The 20259-nt window shown below is 45.7% G+C and overlaps 1 protein-coding gene across 2 annotated transcripts in view; it reads right to left on the reverse strand.

Annotated features, from left to right (window-relative positions):
* Nucleotides 1–20259, reverse strand: part of LOC144715335 (callose synthase 9-like) — a 93321-nt gene that overhangs the window by 62056 nt on the left and 11006 nt on the right. For both annotated transcript variants that reach the window (XR_013584576.1, XM_078590281.1), the window contains exons 5-10: nucleotides 18720–18843; nucleotides 18421–18531; nucleotides 18223–18348; nucleotides 15630–15719; nucleotides 14700–14797; nucleotides 9644–9761 (exon numbers count right to left, since the gene is read on the reverse strand). Coding sequence is in view for 1 of the 2 variants with exons in the window: in XM_078590281.1 (XP_078446407.1) it covers nucleotides 9644–9761; nucleotides 14700–14797; nucleotides 15630–15719; nucleotides 18223–18348; nucleotides 18421–18531; nucleotides 18720–18843 (667 nt within the window). In the remaining variant the exon portion in view is untranslated. The remainder of the gene's footprint in view (nucleotides 1–9643; nucleotides 9762–14699; nucleotides 14798–15629; nucleotides 15720–18222; nucleotides 18349–18420; nucleotides 18532–18719; nucleotides 18844–20259) is intronic.

Genomic DNA, 20259 nt, shown 5'->3' on the forward strand with positions numbered 1-20259 from the left:
AAGAATAAACCACAAAATTAGATTCAATGCAAGCAGGAATTGACATGGAAACTCCTGCAAAATACTCAAGCGGACCAGTCATCTGTCCAATTACGGACTAGGGAGCCGTCCCAGCCTGGCTTCAAAGAACCCCCTGATCTGGGGAAAAATATGTTTCATGCTCCGCCAGAAAGTAGACATCCCTCTGACTGGGACCTCGTGTTGCTTCCAGATCAGCACCGTACCATAGCTATCTCTCACGACCTTCATGAACAAATCCTCCTCAATCCCCATAATCCTGCTTCCCACTCTTGTCAGCAATGCCATATTCAGGGCCGGCAGGTGAAAATCACCTCCCAATGCCATTTCCCAACCCTAGGCCATTCCAAAGAAAATCTCCACATTGAGGTTTCCCGCCACTTTTGGATACCCTTGGGTTGCTTGAAGACTGAGAGGTAAAATATCAGAATCGCTGAGAGCCACCATCATTGCGATACCAGACGGCCTTCCTTCCACAGCACTTGGCTCTGCCATCCCTCCAGCCTCCGCTCCACCTTCTTAATCACCAGCTGCCAATCTGTGTTCGTCAGCCTTCCCCTCATAAAGTGCAGTCTACACGCAAATAACCGACTTAATTTGACAGGGCCCAGCCCACTTACTTTTTATTGTTCCAGTATTTAAACCAGGTGCAATGTCATAACCAATAAGTAAGTTCTAATCTTGCTTTCTAAACCCTATCCACCATGAGAGGTTTGGGAGACGGTTCTGTAGTGGAACAACCCAAGTTGCTTAAGGGGGAACTAGATTTAACAAATACAATATCTTTTGACACATTCTACAGGTCCCAAAATCGCCAGAGCATCTCTCCTCAGCCCTGTCAGGTTTCTAATCTTCTGTTTTGTCTCGCTTGTTGTTCACAATTTTTTAAGTCATCGTTTCAAGGTTACTGTCATTATGGACGACACACTTCCTTTAGTGGCCTATATAAGGCCCCATTGCAAGCTTGAAGGACACAATTCGAAGTATTCTTTTTCCCAGAAAACCCTGTTTCTTCCCTCTGAGTGGTCTCCTTGTTAAGGGGTGCTCCAGTGCTTGTGGACTCAAGCATAACCCCCTTGTGGACTCAAAGATTGAAGAGGCTACTTATGTCAATTCAGGACTGTTGATTATACCTTGAATCTCCCTTTGATCTCCTAAGAATGGTCCCCTCTCTCTAGTCTTCTGCTGGAGGAGCTGGCAGCGAGGGTTTAACAGAACAAAAGACACATTTTCATTTACTGGACTGGTTAAATACCAGCCAATCAAATAGTGAGTGGGCCCCATTCACTTACGTTTTCTGCACTAAGGCAGCGTCAAAATCTCATATTTCCAAGATATACCTGCTACTGGCCCTGGACTAATGCTTAGCTCATTTCTTCCAAACATATTGTTGCAAGTGCGTCTTCCTTTGCCATCTTTCCCCTTTTCTAACAACAAGAATCAGTCTAACTTTTATATGTCACTCTAGGAAATGTAATATCATCCAAGTGAGACAGCTGAATTGTATTCAAAAATCTACACACATTTGATCCCAACATTTTACAATTCTGAGGTAATGTAGACTATTATTATGCCTCATTACTTTTCTCACTACCCATCGGTTGATATGGGCAGAATCTGCTCTTCCTCGCGCCGCCAGAGAGGAAGATTGAGAGATGTTGCGCGCGGAGGAAGCGTTGCTGGAATCCAATGAAGAGATTCCAGATTCACACCAGTTCGTGACAGATTCTGGATTCTTGCATTCCGAGCTCGAAAACGTCATCAAGAGCCTCCACGGCTTGCAACTAGTCATCGCCCAGGATGTGAAGAGAGAGAATTGGGTGTTGACCGAAGAGGGTGCGGCTTTCGCTTCTTCTGGGTCTCCTGAAGCACGGTTACTTGAACAAGTGCCTTCGGAGGGGATTTCTACTGAAGAACTGAAGAGGAAATTGGGTGATGGGGTTTTCAAGATAGGTTCTGCTCAGGCCAGGAAGAACGGTTGGATTGACATCGGTAAACTGGGAGTAACGATGAAGCTCGAACACATAGAAGATCGGGGTCAAAGATTTGCTGAATAAAATAAAAGTAGGAGAGTTCTCAACTTCTGGCGTTGCATCTCGCCGCCGCCTTCTGTGTCACCGTCGTAGCCCGCCGCAATCACCGCTGTTTCAATCCATCGCCATCCCTGTTGTAGCCGGCTGTGGTGTTGGTTTGGATAAGGAGAGGGCTTTGAAGGTCACTTGGGAAAGATATGCTGGAGAATATACTGATGCTATGCTGAGAGAGGTGTTTGGGAATTTCGGTGATGTGGAGGATGTCATGTTGAGATCAAAAGGAACGAAGAAGAAAGGGTCGGCACTGACTGTCAAGGGTACCAAAGCCACAGCGGATCGAATTCAATCCAATATAGAAACTCCAAGGATCGACGACACTGTTGCACTATCATGCACTACACCACAGGTTTATCGTCAAGCGGCATCATTAGTGGGTCTGCAGCTCGTCACCTCATTTATAAGTGAGGCGAAATCGAAGTACCAGAACCAGGAGCTGCAACTCATAGCTGATTTCCTCAAGAAACGGAAGAAGCAGAAGGATGCGAAGATCAACACAGACAGATACAAATCCCCCGAGCAATAGTAATAGCAATGCCCATGTCGAAAGGGGAACAGCCTTTGGGAACAACCAAATGCTTATCAAGTTACTAGACGGAAAGACACGATGCATCCAAATCCCCCGAGCCCCTATTTCTGGCGAGACCCTGAAGCAACATCTCTACAACATAACCCGAATTCCCCCGCACCTCCTCCGCCTGGTCTCTGAATCCAGAGAAATCTATGATGAGACCATCATCTGTTCATCTAAGGATGGTCTCTACCCATCCTGCAGCCTTCAACTCCGCCGTTGTGGTGGTTCAAGCTTCAGGAGAATGCGACAGCGCCAACAAGGTGAAGACGGCAAGCATGCAAAGATCCCACAAGGAGGTGACTACAGAGGACGCTTCAAATCAGGGTCCGGGACAAGGAGGGGGGAACCAGGACGACAATCACTGGGCGAGAGTGACTTGAGACAACATTATTGGCCACACGATCAGGAGGGCTACACAAGGACCGAGGGGCTGCAGAGGCCAGGGTATCAGGTGGGAAGACACCCAGGCCAGACAACAGTAAAGTTCAGGTGGCCTGGTAGTTGCAAGGAGACCCCAGGCTGGCAGGAGTCCCGGGTTGCTCAGCTCATGCCCAGCGGCCTGGTGGGATGTGAAGATCATCAGGAGGCAAACCCCACAATGGTGGGTATAGCCACACGAAGAGAGAGGGGTTAGTGGGACGAGAGGACCGAGAGGATGCTCCCGAAGACATGGAGGGAGGATAGCGGAGCAACATGCTATGCAGGCTCTTTGCACCACACCCTTGGCAACCTGCAGAAAAGGTCGAATAGACCTACAGGAGACGATCCGCATGGGGAAGTGGGAGATACAATGCGGTGGAGTCGAAGTCTCCCTCACCAAGCCAGGAAGATGCTTAGACAACACTTTGCATCACGGGGGGAAGAGAGTTGTAACAGAGCGGGGTGGTCAGATCCTCTCCCAGGGTCTAGCAGAATATGCACTGTTGACCAAGTGTCAGAGGTACAAGAAGTGGACGTGTGGGTGAGAGTCGGTCCACGACGACAATGAGTTACCCATCGGCCAGAGTTATATAGAGCGGGACGGACAGAAGAGCACTGTTATTGATGCTTGAAGAGCGGCCATCGGGCAAGGGAATGTCAGGGCCAGCTGGTCTGCCTTAGATGTCAGAAGACAGGCCATCGTCAAATGGAATGCCCAAGAGACGATAAAGTGGTCAGACAGACATACCTCAACCGGAAAACCCACGGTTCCAAGGGCCCTCAGCCTCAACCAAAAGACGACAACATCTGGCAAAATGGAGAACCGGCAGACCACCAGGGAACCCTGAGGGGCTGCCTAATAGGAGAGGTCTTGCGCGGCTCCCCTACAGCAGACGAGGTTCGGAAGGGTCTACATATAAAAGTTACAGCCCTCGCCAAGGCAGAGGTCTGGACCCTCGAAAGCGGTAACTTCTTTCTTCGGGGAGCATCAATGGCAGCTTACACATTACTGATCGGCTGGGAGCAAGAAGTCAGCGGGGGTGCACTAGTGAGATGGCGTCGGGTTCTACCATTGGTTCAACAAGGGGATCCAGTGTCTTACACATTACAGAAGCTCGAGGTGTTCCAATGGGATACCGGACCAGACCGGCGCTGGAGTCGAGCGCATCCAAGCAACCACGCCTCCGCCCATCCTGAACTTTTGGGGCCCTGAAGGAAGCTATGAGGTTCGAATCACAACAAAAATGCCACCGCCACCGCCACCGCAATCGGCTAATAGACAGTGGGCTGAGAGAGAAAAAGGCAAAGAAGTAGGAACTCCTTCCGGGGAGACGTCAGTTTCCAGAATGAAGACGGTCACCCTAGAGTCAAGGAGACAGCAATCAAAAGTCAACTAAGGGAAGGAGGATGACCCTAAAGGGATCTCACCCAATCCAGGAGACACAATGCAGGTACAACAGGAAAACCAGATGCAACAGACATCTGCCTCAAAGGAGACAAGCAAGGCAGACTTAGGGATGGGGGGAGAACCAAAGAGCCAAGAGATTGTGCAAGAACTAGGAAGCACACCAAGTAGAAGGGCAACAATCACTGAAGGAAATAACGAAACTGTAAGTCAGCGCCCACGGCTAAGCAAAAAGGGTCACCAACGAAGTGAAAGGCTTGTATACAAACGTAAAGAGTTGGGCATCCATCATGAGCGGAAAATAGTTGCATGGGCAAAGGCCGGGAAAAGTGGCCGCCTGCTACTAGCGGCTGAATACAAGGCCCGAGGTAACAATCGAGAGAACCGAGGATTGAAAGGGGCAGTCAAACCCCATGGCAATTGCAAAGAGATTCTCTGCCATCCCTACAGTGCCATAATAGAGTCAGCTGACGAAGCAACAACCATGATGAACCCTCCCAACCAGGTCACAATAGAACCGGCGCTGGAACAAAGGACCACGGAGGCCTCTCCCAATTGTGCTGCAGCAGAGCCGGTGGGCAATCAAACAATCATGGAGGACCTTCCAATTTGTGACTCCACTGAGCCTGTTGGAGAACAAACAGCAATGGAGGACCCTGTGATAAACCACAGGGCTAAAGAGATAGCACTGAAGGTTGGAGTAAAGCTGGCACATGGCAGCGAAGGGGGGAAGATCGTTCTCCATGAAGTGTATCTCATGGAACGTTCGTGGACTCCGTGATGAAAATAGGCGCGGAGTAGTGGGAACGGTATCTGAGAGAATGGGGAGCTACCGTGGCATGCCTACAGGAAACCATGCTTGAAAAGTGTGAGTCAAGGGAATGGAATACACTGGGGAGGGGCTTTCTTGAAGGTTTTTTGGTGGTCAACGCCCTTGGAAGGTCAGGGGGAGTAGTGGTGGCATGGAACGAGCGAATCTTTTCAAAAATAGACACGTGGACTGGGCAATTTGCCGCGGCAGTCAAATAAAAACGCATGAATGAGAATTTTGAAATGGTCGTAGCTTCGGTCTACGGTCCAACCAGCGCCTGACGGAGAAACGATCTATGGAGAGAGTTGGTCGATCTAGTGGGCACCTTCCAAGGGTGCCCTCTACTACTAGGAGGTGACTTCAATGTGACATTGGAAGCACAGGACCGTCCGAACGGAGCAGGAGGAAGAGATGTCGATTCAGAGGCTTTTTGGGCTTTCATTTTGGAGTCATTACTCCACGAAATGGGTCCTATCGACTGCACGTATACATGGTGAAGCACAATGGGCCATAACAGGATGTCGAGATTAGACCGATTGTTATGCTCGGTGGAGCTGGCAGAACGTTTCCCACTAGCAGACGTAAGATCCCTCCCAAGGCCATTATCAGATCACACTCCCATTGTATGGGCTGGAAACGAAGCAAACAGAAGACCCACCTATTTCAAGCTCGGCAAGTCGTGGCTACAAGAGGCTGGCTTCAAAGACGAGATAATGAGAAAGTGGTCAGCACAGACTCAACTCAGATCCGAAATGGAAACACTTGCAGCAAGAATTCATGGGCTGAGACACCACATGGTGGAGGTTCGTAAGCGCATCCACGAGAACAGAAGGTAATCTAGAAAAGAAGCCCTGCATAGGATCAAAGTTTTGGATGACCTGGAGGATACTCGATTTCTGGAAGAAGCTGAAGCCCTTGAGCAAAGAAAATGGAGAGGCGTAGTCGCCGAAGAAGACAAGAAGCTGGAGATGGACTGGAGACAAAGGACTAGACAACTGTGGTTAAAGGCAGGGGATGCGAACACGAGATTCTTCCATCTAGCTGCTAATGGGAGAAGAAGGATAAACCACATTCAAAACCTGAAAGTGAGAGTCCAGGAACACATCGGTCCAGAACTAGTGGGTTGTGCCGTTGCTGACCACTTCCGCTCATTCTACAAAAAAGGATGACATAATCGGTGGGTGTGGTGTGGTAAGGGTGCACGAATGTTGAACCCGGCTCAAAAGGTTGATTTGATTCGGCCTTTCTCAGAGGAGGAGGTCACGGAGGCAATTAAAGGACTTAATGGCGAAGGGGCGCCAGGCCCAGATGGTTTGCCAGTATTCTTTTACCAAGAGTTTTGGGATTTGGTGAGACCAAATGTGATGGCCATGCTTGAAGAATTTCGGCAAGGAATGGGTAGTATGGAGAGAATCAACCAAGCATACCTCTTTCTCCTTCCAAAGATACAAGGCGCAGATAAAATGGAGGATTTCAGACCAATCTCACTATCCAACTCCGTCTACTTAATCATCGCAAAGGTCCTGGCGAATAGGCTGAGAGTAGTGATCGGAGAGCTTGTTGGGCCCTCCCAATCAGCATTCATACCCGGCCGCTTACTAGTGGATAGCACAGTCGCAGCGGGGGAGGTAGTCGCTTTATGGAAACTGCACGGGACCAAGGGGTTCATGTGGAAAGTGGACTTCGCCAAAGCATACGACACACTAGATTGGCGCTTTCTTTGGGCATCAATGCAGAGAAGGGGCTTCCCTAAGGAATGGATCACATGGGTAAAGAGATGCATAACTTCACACTCTTTCTCAATGTTGGTGAACAGGAGGCCAGAAAGAGGCCGTATACAACCACAAAGAGGTGTAAGGCAAGGTTGCGCTTGCCCCTTACTTTTCGTCTTAGCGGCAGACGCACTCGCAACTTGCACCAACCTAGCAAGCTCCCACGGTCTCTTAAAAGGATATCAGACAGCAGGCGACCCCGAGGGTATTCCAATACTGCAATACGCAGATGACACCATTTTCTTTATAGAAGGCTCGGTGGAGGAGGAGAAAAACTTGTCCACCTTACTAGATCTTTTTGCAGACTTCTCTGGCCTACAGATCAATCGGGCTAAATCAGCTTTTGTGGGTAGCGGCCTCTCTCAGGAGGAGGCATCACGATGCGCAGAGGCACTCGGTACACCACTTGGAAGTCTACCCATGAGATACTTGGGCCTGCCACTTACCGCAGGAAGGATGACTAAGGTAGATTGGCAGCCGGTGGTAGAGAAGATCGAGAGACGACTAGAAGGTTGGCAAGCCAGGGTGCTGTCTAGAGGAGGCTGACTAGTGCTAGTGAGGTCGGTCCTGTCATCAATTTCCATCTTCCACCTCTCGGTGTTCAAGATGCCAGTAGGTATCGGTCAGAGGCTTGAAGGCCTGATGCTTCATTTCCTGTGGAAAGGAGCTGGGCCTAACAAGGGTCGAGGGCTGGCGTTGGTGGCATGGGATATCGTCTGCAGACCTACCAAACACGGAGGCCTGGGTGTTCTCCACCCAAAACGCATGAACACAGCACTACTAACAAAGTGGGTGATACGGCTTATGCACCTTCGAGAAGAACTAGCCATCCAAATTTTGGGCGACAGCTATGGTCGGTGTTTAAACTGGGAGGAGAAAGCAGCCCCAGGCCCGGGAATGTCGCCTTTCTGGCAGGGCCTTAGGCAGATTTTCCCCCAAGTTAAAGACTTTTTCAATGCCCGACTTGGCGACGGCTTCCTGTTTCGCTTGTGGAGAGACCCTTGGTCTTCGGACATCCCTTTGAAGGAGGCTTTTCCTCGGCTCTATGCGCTTGCCAGATGTCCCGATGCCACAGTGGCAGAATGTTGGGACAACATATGGAATCCAACAGTAGACGGTGCTCTCTGTGATCAAAGGGTGGCAGACATTTTAGGCATGCAACAAGCTTTGTCTCAGCGCCAACCAAGACATGGAGACCAAGACGAATGGACTTGGACAGACACTCCCTTCTCTGTTCGGAAGGCCTACGTGAAGCTATGCCAAGAAACGGAGGATCAATCAACAATCCAGGCATGTCGGGCCATCTGGCGCCTCAAGATTCCTTTAAAGGTTAAGATCTTTGGTTGGCTCTTACTACGCAAGAGGCTAGTGAAACATACCTTCCGTCGGCGGATGTATCCTAATACCTCTGCGACGTGCACACTATGCATGAATGGGGACGAAGACTGCAACCATCTATTCTTTGCGTGCCCAGTCGCCCGTTCGATCTGGGCTACCCAAGTGCATTTGGAGCCAAATGTGACGTCAGAAGAGGTTTTTTGGGAGTTCATAAGGCAAGGGAACCCTAGGAGGAGGGAAGTTGGTGGTCGAGCGTTGACAGTGCTCTGGGCGATATGGCTACACCGAAATGAGGTGGTATTTAGGGGGGGCAAAGTATCCAAGGAAGGGCTAGCCCACGAGATCGAAGGCCTCATGGCATGCTGATTCGCTAGAGGGGTAATCAGTTAAGAGAGGGGTTGGCCAGGTGGGAGGAGAGATTTAACTCTCTCCACATGTAACTCCGGGTGGTTACCGCTTTGTCGGGTGACCGCCTTAAATCACTTTTCAAAAAAAAATTATTATGCCTCATTCTTTATGACAGCATCCATTTCTAGAGTCAGTATGTAGACTATTCCTATGCCCAATTCTTCATGAGAGCCTCCATTTCTAGATCTGGTATGTAGACTATTCATATATGTAGACTACTCTTGTACAATACCTAGTAGTTGATCCGCCATCAATTACTGAGCCTGCAATATACATCTCCAAGTCCAGTTAGTGACCCCTTTTGAATAAAAATTTATGTCCTGCCAGGAATATGATACCGAGCCAGGAATACAAGAAGCGCCAGCCCAGCATCAGCCCATTAAAGAAAGGCCCTATAAGAGCCAAGCTGGTCCCATAAATAGAGTGTTGATCACCCCGCCAAAGCAGCTGCCATGTCATGTGAGTTTTCCTCCAACATTGAAATCCCCTGTCTCTCTCTCTCTCCCTCTAAATCCCCCCTTGCAAGCGACTTCTATCAATGCAAGGCAGAAAGCAAGCGATCCACCAACTTTTATCCTGGGGACACTCTTCGCTCGCCAGGAATAATCATACATTCACAGCGCCACACCGCAGGATGACACTTCTACATGCTATAAGACAAAATGATCCAATCTTTGAGAAGTGCAGAGTTTCTGTCTGCTATTTAACTAAAGTTACAAGTTACAATTCAAGTCAAATACAAGTACCACCAAGATAAAATAACATAAAACAAGAATCAACAAACAAATAAGCATGAGCAATACTTACATGATGGAAAATGTAGCACAAACACTCGGGCATAAATCTAATGTTTGCAGCTTCACCCCAAATTAGAAAATACAACGAGAGAAAAAGCAGTTTCTTCTCTCGTTCCAGTGATGAAGGGCTGCACCAATGATAAAAAATAGAACCATCAGATAAATTAATACGAGCAAATGTAGGCAATATCCAGATACACAAAACAATGTGGAAGAAGTGTATCAATGCAAATAAATAGACGAGATTGTGCGATTTACTCGTAACAGAGGAATTTAAGGTTTTTGGCCTTTTTCAACTAATACATGATCCACGCTCTGAGAATACTTAAGCAATTTATTGAAAGATCAGCTAATGTTCTGAAAAAATAATGAAACAGCCATACAGACAATTCTCCTGCCATCACCTATTTTTTTATTTCAAGAATTTATCAGAAGCCAGTTTCATGCAGGACTTGATGAGAAGCCACAGCAACCAAGCATGGCGGAAGCTACGAAAAAGAAGCTCAAAAAGGAGCTCCAAAAGGAGATCTCTAGATGCAGCGAGGATGAGAAGGGAGAGGACAATCCACTCACGACGGCACGTACAATTGCAGAAGCACTGGACCTGCAGAGGGGGGAGAGGGAGGGAGGGGAGCCATCAGTTCAATAATGAACTGTGTCTCATTGAATATTCATGGACTTCACAGAGAAAAGCTGGAATCATCTCCCCTTTGAAGGGTGTTTTCTACTCATTCTTTTAAACCAGTTTTTTTAAAAAACATATGAGGCAGTCACCCAAACAAATCGGTAACCATCTGACAAGTACATGATTCAAGCCCTAGGACTCTCTTACATGTACACGTTTTCCCCTTCCCTCTTCATCCCCGTCACGAGGAAAACCATGATTCTATGAGACCTTCTATCTCATGGACGAGCCCGTCTGTAGAGACCTTCCCCCCTCGGAGGATCACCTCATTTCTGTATAGCCAGATTCACCAGAGCACTGGTAGTGCTCAGTCCCCCGCTTCTCTGTCTGGGACCAGTCCTCTGCATGGACTCCCAAAAGGCTTCCTCTGATGATGTATTCATCGCCAACTGTGCTTGGGTGGCCCAAACTGTGCTGCGAAAGGGCATCCAAAAACTAAATGATTAAAATCTTCGTCATCTCTCGTGCACAACACGCATACCGTCGGGGCATCTGGATACATCCTCTTGAGAAAGTCGCGGGTCATCAATCTCATTCGGAGCAAGAGCCACCCAAAAATCTTGGCCTTACGCGTAACCTTAAGATGCCAGATGGCTCGACACGCCTGGATCATATTTTTTTCCTTCTTCATTGCCCTGTCGGATCCGTGCATAGGCTTTGCCCACTGAGAAAAGAGCTCTTGTCCAATCCCAACCATCTAATTCCCCTGGGTTAGGACGGGTCTGATTTAGAGCTTGTTGCAAGCCCAAAAAATCAGTTAGTCGTTGGTCTGACAAGGCACCTTCAACCCTCGGATTCCAGGTACTGTCCCAAGATTCACCTATTGTAGCCTACGGGCATTGCGCGAGTGCAAATAGCCGAGGGAATGCTTCTCGCAAGGGGCCGCGCGAAGACCAGGGGTCTGTCCAGAATTTAAAGAGAGTCATCGCCTATACGGACAGGGTAGAACTCCCGGACCTTGGGAAAGATTTGTCTGAGGCCTTGCCAGAATGCTGACGCCCCCTTGATTGGGGCTATTTTCTTATCCCAGTTCAATCCCCGACCACACTGATTCGTCGGGCGTTCATCCCTTGTTATAGTTCCAAAAAAAAAAAAAAATCCTCGATCATACTTGTCTCTCACGATCCGTATGGTGAGGTCATCGCTTGGTTGCATGATCCTAGTCACCCACTTTGCTAATAATGCCGTATTCATGCTTTGGATATGCAATACTCCTAGTCTGCCATGTTTGATGGGCCTGCATACGGCATCCCATGCAACCAGTGCGAGCCCTCGACTCTGATCGGTACCAGTGCCTTTCCAGAGGAAGCGTCTCATCAAGCCTTTGAGTCTCTGGCCGATTCCAGTAGGCATCTTGAATACAGAGAGATAGAATATAGGGATTGCTGACAGGACTGCCCTCAGTAGCACCAACCTACCACCTCTGGACAACACTTTGGCTTGCCATCCTTCCAACCGCCTCTCGACCTTCTCTATCATCAGCAGCCAATCCGCCCTTGTCATCCGCCCTCTAGTTAATGGCAGTCCCAGATATCTCATAGGGAGGATACCAATCAGTGTTCCCAGCGCCTCTGCACATTGAACCTCTTCCTCCAAGAAAGGCCACAGCTCACAAATGCAGACTTAGCCAGATTGATGCATAGGCCCAAGAAGTCCGCGAATGGGTCGAGTAACGTGGACAGGTTTTTTGCCTCCCCTACACAGCCTTCTATGAAAAAAGTAGTGTCGTCCGCGTACTGCAATAACGGGATACCCCCAGGGACACGGTTTGATAACCCTTCAGAAGACCGTCTTTTAAACCAGCTTTGGAATTAATTTGATCAAGAATTACAAAAAAAACTCCACACGAAAATATACCCAGTATGGAGCCACCACCGATCGCTTCCCGAGCCTTTCACACAACCAGAGGAGTCTTACCCATATGTATCATCCTGTGATCACCATCCCGAGGTCAACGGTGGTGTCGAGTTGTGGTAAGACACCTACATGTGTGGGATGCTATGGTGGCCTGTGTGCACGAGACAATGCTGAAAAGATGTGAGGCAATAGATTAGAATTTGGTGGGGTGAAGCTTCTTCGAGGGTTCCTTGGCAGTGAATGTAGTTGGTCGATCTTGCAGTTTGGTAGGGGCCTGGAATGAGACGGAGGTTTCCAAAGAGGATACATGGACATGGCAATTTATGTTAACAATAAAGTTCAAAATTTATTTCAAAAAAACAATGAAGTTAAAAAGATGGCGCAATGGTTTTTAGTAGGTTTGGCAATGGTCTATGGTCCAGCTAATCTCGCCCTATGAAACAGCCTGAAGAAAGACCTGACTGAAGTGATCGCTTCCATTCCTGGATTTCAGCAGATGTTTAGCAGACGCTTCAACGAGACGCTAGAGATGGGGGATAGATCTCATGGAGCTGGCGGGTGGGACCCTGGTTTAGCCGTCTTTTGATCCTTCATATCGGGAGGAAGGATGCAGTAATGAGACCTACAAACTGTGTGAAACTATTGCAGAAATTCCTATAGTGGACTTTTGATCACTACCCAGAATGCTATTAGATCGCTCCCCAATAGTAGGGTAGGCCCATGAAAGCAAGAAAAGGTCAAGATGTTAGAAGATGGACAGATCATAGCTGTGGGAGAAGGGGTTCAAGGAAGAGGTGGTGTCGTGTTGGTTGTCACTGTCTAGGTAGAGCACAGCCACGATGAAGTTGGTCAGTAAACTTGCAAGACTACAATGCCACTTCAGATCAGGAAGCAAATTTGGGAGCAGAGGAACCACAGATAACACAACGCTCTTTCAAGAGTTAAACAGTTTGATGATCTGGGGAATACATGAACTCAATCAAGAGACGAGATGAGGGAAAGGAAAGTCTCCAAGGCAGTGGTGGTGGATGAATATCAGAAACTGCAGACTGATGGGAGACAAAGATCATGGCAACTGTGGCTGAAAGATGGTGATGCCAACACATGCTTTTATCATCTAATTGCCAATGGGAGAAGGAGATCATACCGAGTAATGAAGATGCAGGAGGCGATTCAGGAACATCTCGGGACACAGGCAGTACGGGAGCTCTAGTGGACCATTTAAGGGCATTTTCCAACGGGGGCCTGACGCTGATGGGGATGGAATGGCAGAGGGACAACTAGGTTCACACCGAACAAGCAAACTGATTTGTGAAGCCTCTCTCTGTGGTAAGGTGTGGGAGGCAGCCAATGGGTTATATGGCGAAGAGGCGCTACGTCCAGACAGAATTCTAGTTTTTTTTTTTTGAAGAAAAGAATTCTAGTTTTTTTCTTCAGCGAATTTGTGACTTGGTCCAGATAGAGGTTATAAATATGTGGGAAGAGTTTCAGAGAGGCAACTAAGGACTAGAATTAATCAACCAATTGCACTTGTTCCTCTAGCCGGGCGCCAAGGGTATGTTCATGTAAGTGATTTTTGGCCCATCTCATTGTCAAATTCAATCTACCTCATTGCCTTTGTCAGGCTTTTTCAGTCAGCTGGTGGACAACACAGTAGTTGCAGGCAAAATCGTAGCCACATAAAAGAGAAAGGGGACCAGAGGCTTCAGCTGGAAAGTTGACTTGGCAAAGGCAGATGATTCTCTATACTGGGATTTTGTGGTTCTCTATGAGAAGATTTTCCCCAGGAATGGGTGGCAATGTGTTCCCCCCTTTTCTATGCATGTCCGTTTGCCCTAGCAATATTGGCATCACAACAGATCCCATGGGTGGATGTCTCTTGTCTCTTCTGACAAATCCTACTGGGATTATCCAGGAAAGCAGATCCAGGAAAAAGGCCCAATGGGAGAGGTTCTAGGGGATGGGGACAGCCTTGGCGGACAATATTCTCCATGACGTGAAGAGTTTCGTCGCTCACCAGTTTAGATTCAAGCGTGGGTGTTGCGTGTGTGTGTGTGGGGGGGGAGGAGAGAGGAGGGAGAAGAGATGGGGTTGCATCGTGGCCATCATGGGTATTAAACGTTCATCTCTTTCAAATAGCATCAGGTTGATCGCTGTTCTTGGGTAATATTCCCTATTTTTTCAAAGAACGGAAAAAAAGAAAAACAGTATAAACGAAGAGAGAATACAGCAGGGCAGCAAGAGGAACCCACTGCCCCTGGAGTCAAGCAAATGATGAAGATAACCGCAAAACTCAAATAAACTAGAGTGTACCCTGCCTTTACAAAGGAATGGGGATCCTAAGAAAGATAAATTACAATAATGACCCAACTCCTAACCAGAACTGACAGCGTAAACCAAGAAAGACAGCTAGAAAAACTACACGGACATATAAGGTTACATCAGCATTAACCAAAAATCAACATGTGTATTAAAGAAAATAAGCGAACCATAGAGTAAGTTTTCCCCAGTTAAAAAATCATACTTGTTCCAAACCGGATGAAGAGGCAAATAGCTGCACCATTTTATATAGTTATCAAGAGCCTTCATGAAAACATTGTGGATAGCACCTTCATCCAGTTTCTAAGGAACAGAAATTAAAATGATAATGAGGAAGTAGTAAATATTTATGTACATTTCAGTTTAAAAATATATATATATTTATGTACATTTCTGCACAATAGGAGATAAATTGGACAAAAATCGCAGAGCAACATCCAGAACGTCAATGCTTAGAAAAGATGAAAGCCTTTGGGAAACAGGTAAGTTCAAGAAAGAGAAAGATTTGTACTTCTAAAAAGAAACACAAAAGGTTCACTGGTGACAAAAAGATTTGTTTTTCAGGCTATCATATTTTTCTATAATCCAAAAATTGCACATAGAAGAGAATAATCAAGCAAAAGTCCCCTTTAAGGAAGTCTATCAATAGTTATTGGAAATTCAGCTATGTGAAATCATGTGTGAGCATCATTCTAGATCCATTACTCCAAAAAATGTACCACATTATGGGAATCTTGAGATAATAAATTAAATACTGCTATATTCTCATTAATGATGGTTATGAAAGTGAAAGTAAATAGACCAGCAACCAGGGCAATAGAGAGATCTGAATGTCGCAATGACACTCCACGAGACTGATGTGGGAGCTTGAGATCTCCATGGAGAGAGCTTCGAAAATGAGCAGCAGAGGTGAGGGAAGGAGAAGAATCAAAGTGGAAGAAACACACACTGCAAGGGCAGAGAAGCCATAATTGTATCCAACATTCAAGTGTTACAGCGTTTAATGGTCAAAAAACGAAATGGATATATATATACAATTACACAGACATTTTGCATACCACTGAAGGTGGAAAAAAAACTGTTTAATTTTGTCTTCGATAATAAAAAGATTAAAAATTAACCTAAAATTGCTCACCGGATCATCACCCACAGGACTACCAACTCGAGATTGTTCATTGGCAAGAAGGTGAATAATGTGTTCGCGCTGATTTGAGACACTACCTTCCTGTATAATATTGAAATAAGATATTGAGGAAGAGAAAATAAAACAGAAAAAAATAGCATTCGATACTCCCTTGCAGTAGATACTAAGTACTCAGTGTAAAGCTCAAACTTAAGCATACAAACTAAAACGTGCTTTATCCAAGACTTTCTCACATGCTTCTCAGATGACATAAATGTTTACCCCGACAATGTCCAGGATAAAGGCAGTCGTTTAACAAATCAGACAAAAGCTTCTTATATTTGCACAAGTTCAGACGCCACAGGGGACAAAGAGGGTTAAGTACTCAGAAATAGTATAAGAAAAATCACAGGACTAAAATGTATTTGATCTATTGCATACAGGTATTGTAAAATAACAATCACTGAATGACCCTAGCATAGTCAAGTGTATGTATATTTTCGAAATGGTTTATTTGTTAAATTCAAGTTTGATTAACTCCAACAACGTTTAAATAAGATACTGTTGAGCAGAGGCATGCACCTCCGTGGCCTGGTATTGGGCCATCAAAGAAGGTGGCCCATATGGGAGTCTTTATCTTATTTTCTTTGAGTGGGCTCACTTATGAGTTCAGTCATCACGAGCCCTCTTATAATGTAGCTGATATTTAAGCCACTGACCACACCGTAATAGATGACAGTTTCATCTCAATCCCTAAAGATTTGAGGAGACAGCTGGGCGAACTCTGCCTCTGCAGAGGCTAACAAATATAATAGAACTTCTCAGCGCAACAAGCTGTAGAACAACGCATTACCTCAAAAAAAAACAATAAAAATCTTCGAATGATTACTGTCAAATTATTCGGGTTTTTTTATGCGACTGTAAGACAGTCTCTTCTTTATTTTCTATTTCCATCTTATTGATGTGATAATGGGCCACGTTTCATAAGTGGCCCATTGGTTTCAAAAAAAAATGTAAGTGGCCCATTAAGTTTCTTTCCATCTAGGTGGGTCCACAGAGTACGCGGCCTACTGTCTTATTAAGGTGACTTATATGCCATGCAGGAAATAAGTCTCTAAAGCGACATGAGGCCCATTCTCTCACTCTGTATGGCTTTTTTAAGGCAACCTTCTAAGACAGTCTAATATAACTGTCTCGTTTCTTGGCCAAAACCCTCGCCAACCGAGCTTCAAGAATAAGCAGCAGGAGAGGAAGAAGAAGGCTGGATCAAGTTTGACACAAATTACATCTATATTCTTTCTATGTTAGGTCTCTTTTATTGCATAACTCTCCATATGTGGTCAAATACAAAATAAGATTATATAGGACAACAATGCAACCAAGGAGAGTCATTTGTATCCATATTCATTGGGTCTTTAACTTGCAACCAAGGGTTCTGTTCGCAGCATTCCTTGGAGTGGAAGCTCTGGGTGACCATGGAATCAAGAGCAGATCGCAGTAATTAATGATCAAGGATCAGTAGTTCTACGGTGGAGAAACAGTGTAGAAGCAAGAGAAGGAGAGAAACAATGCATGGAGCAGGCCCCTGGGGTCGCTCTCGCTGCCCTGGGAGTGGGCAAGAGGGTAAAAGCTAATCAAAATCAGAAATGAGAAACATAAAGGCACTTGTAAACTTATCCTCAACAAGTATATGCCCCTGCATTATTTCTAACACATAAATAATGAAATCCGGATCACCTGACGTATAGGAGATCCGATAACAGTGTATAAATTAGGGTTTTCACCAAGGAAATGTATAGGGTTTTATTTGCTATTCTTCTTTCTACACTTTTCTTCTTCTCTCTACTGAAGCTCTTCTCCTATGGCTATATAGGGTCCCTGGAGATGCTGAAGTTCGTGAAGGTTTCTTATGTTATCTCGAGCTCCCTCTTCCTCACTCAACATTCCTGTTAGATCATCACGGCCCAGTTAGGGCTAATTTTACTAACTTATGGGCCTGAGGCCATGTACGTGTAATAGACTAATCCTAGGGATCTAATGGAAAAACTAACCTAAAATGGATTTAAATAAAGGCCCAGTAAGGGCCCATTAACGGCCCACTAAGTACCCATTAAGGGCCCAATAGTGAGGGGCTCATTTAGGGAATATATTAGGTCCATTAAGGACCTAATATATACTGGGCCTGATTTATATCAGGCCCAGCCTCCAACAGCTATAAATATAGCTGTTGGAAGTCCTTTTTGAAAAAGGGATCTCTTCTGCAGCTTTTTCCAACGGTCAGTTTTTGACCGTTGGACAAAAGCATTAACCTCTCTCTCTCTCTGTGAAAATTTGTATAAAAGGGGCATCTGTTCAGTAATAAAGATCAGTTCATTTTGCCCCAATTTCTCTGTCTCTTCTCCACATTCTCAATTCTCTCTGCAGTCCACTATCTCATCTTTTCCTTCAATTTATTACAATTCCAAATTATCTTCAACAAGTACCATACATGGATGGGCAAAAAGCTCATTAGATGACTTGTCAAACAAAGACACTCGGAAACTGAAAATCTACCAAGATAAGAAATAGAAACAATGTATACGAGAAGAGCCAAAATCTTACAAACCTGGAAACCAAAGACAAATTGTAGGAAGTCCAGCAAATCAGCTTTTCTCGTCGACTGTACGTGAAATTCACTTGGCAACCGAGGGAGGCCAGGGTAATAGTTCAAAGATGAAATGGCTGCCCGAACCTGATATTAATACATCATGAATAAAAAAGGAAAAGAAAAAAAGGCCAAAGGAACGGCAAGAACAATCAATACCTCAGGCAGAAAAGCAATAGCATTTGTTGTTGATGGTACATCTAAAGGGATAAGGTTATAAGCAACAAGATCTTCCGACATTGCAGCATCAGATTCCATCACACGTTTCATCTGAAAGGCAAGTCAAAGGGCAAAACATAAGCTTGATGGCGTATAACAATATGTTAATCATCTGTAGATGAAGCTTCAACGAAATAGGAATATAGGGGCAACGTGACCAGCAAATAATTTTATAGAGATTTACAGATCAACCAGACATACCGGACCATTGGAAATCCAAAAAAGAGTAAGAAAAAGACCTCTTCAGTGATCAGTCCTTTAGCATCGTTGGGGGAAATTTCATTCGTGAGCTCCTCAACAACTGTTCCTAACACCTTCAATGTGGCAAAAATTCTCTTTCTTCTAATGGTTCTACGTTCCAACCTGATTCCACATAGACACCACAAGTCGGAAGTTGAGCACTCAAATAAAAAACAAAAAGTAACGGATTTCAACATCTGGAAGTGTTTCAAATCTGTGACGTTCAAGTTTTTTTCTTTTTGAAGAAAGTGGCATTCAAGTTAAAGTAAAAAAAGTCACATAAATATAAACATCAAAAGTAAAACAAGCACCAAGACATATCCTCTTCGTCAGGCCACACTCCATAATGACTATTATAAAACTTTGGTCCTTCAAGGGAGAATTCTCGATGCACAACATTTGTCTCATCAGCAATTAGCTCCACCAAAACCAAGTTCTTGCAAATTTTAATAAAGCTTTGTGAACCTAGTTGCACACTTCATGGCAGTTTAACTTTGAATAATATGGATATGAGTTGCTTAGCTGAATAGTATAGAAAACTATTTGGCCCTGCATGCCAAAGGCGATCCATCTGGGAGCTCGAATGGTGTAAATGGACTAGTAAACCTAGTTTCAGACGTTAAATTGGCGGATCTGTGGATTTCATTGATCATCTGGTGTAATCTAAAGACAAATACTCTCTGATGTGTAGCAACCAATTAAGAAACAGCCCAAAGTAAAAAATCTTATTTTCCGCATCCATGCATATAACCAACCATCTGACCTGCAGATCCCCTGGAGGCCTGTCAGACCCTTGGTCATCTATAATTGGGGAAAAGAGCTAGCTCGGACCAACAGAGCTGACTATTGCATGATTGAAAAAAATAAGGCTCTTAGACAGCTAATCGTTATGTGTCAGCTTCTGTTGAATGTATAAACTAAATAATGATGTAAATATATTTACTCATCGGCCCATTAGCATAGGGCCCATTACCCGATTTGTACAACTAGACGTTATAGGCGCCTGTATAAATAAACCCTTTGATAGGTCAATGGATTGTTCGTTTTCATTCTGCCTCCTCTGCTACTTCTCTTCTCTCTCTCTCTACTCAAAGTATCAACCTAAATTGACGGTTTCCTCATGATCTTTGGATCACATCATTCACAAAGTATCAACCTCACGGTCGGAGGTCCGAGGTCGGAGGTCAAGGAGGTCAGAGGTCGAGGAGGTCGGAGGTCGGTGGAGGTCGGAGGTCGGAGGTCGGAGGTCGGAGGTCGGAGGTCAGAGGTCGGAGGTCGGCGGAGGTCGGAGGTCAGAGGTCAGAGGTCGGCGGAGGTCGGAGGTCAGAGGTCAGAGGTCAAAGGAGGTTGGAGGAGGAAAAGGAACGACGAGAAGGGAGAAGGGTGGTCTGTGCTATGCGATCTGCGATGGACGGCGATTTGAGATCTTAGGGAGAGATTGGGAGGAAAACATCACCGTCAGAAAGAATAGTTGACTATCAAACGGAGGAGGTCGAAGAGGTCGGAGGAGCTTGGGGGAGGTCGAGGCAATCGAAGAAT

The sequence above is a fragment of the Wolffia australiana genome, chromosome 18 (assembly GCF_029677425.1).
Source record: "Wolffia australiana isolate 7733 chromosome 18, ASM2967742v1".
Classification (NCBI taxonomy): domain Eukaryota; kingdom Viridiplantae; phylum Streptophyta; class Magnoliopsida; order Alismatales; family Araceae; genus Wolffia; species Wolffia australiana.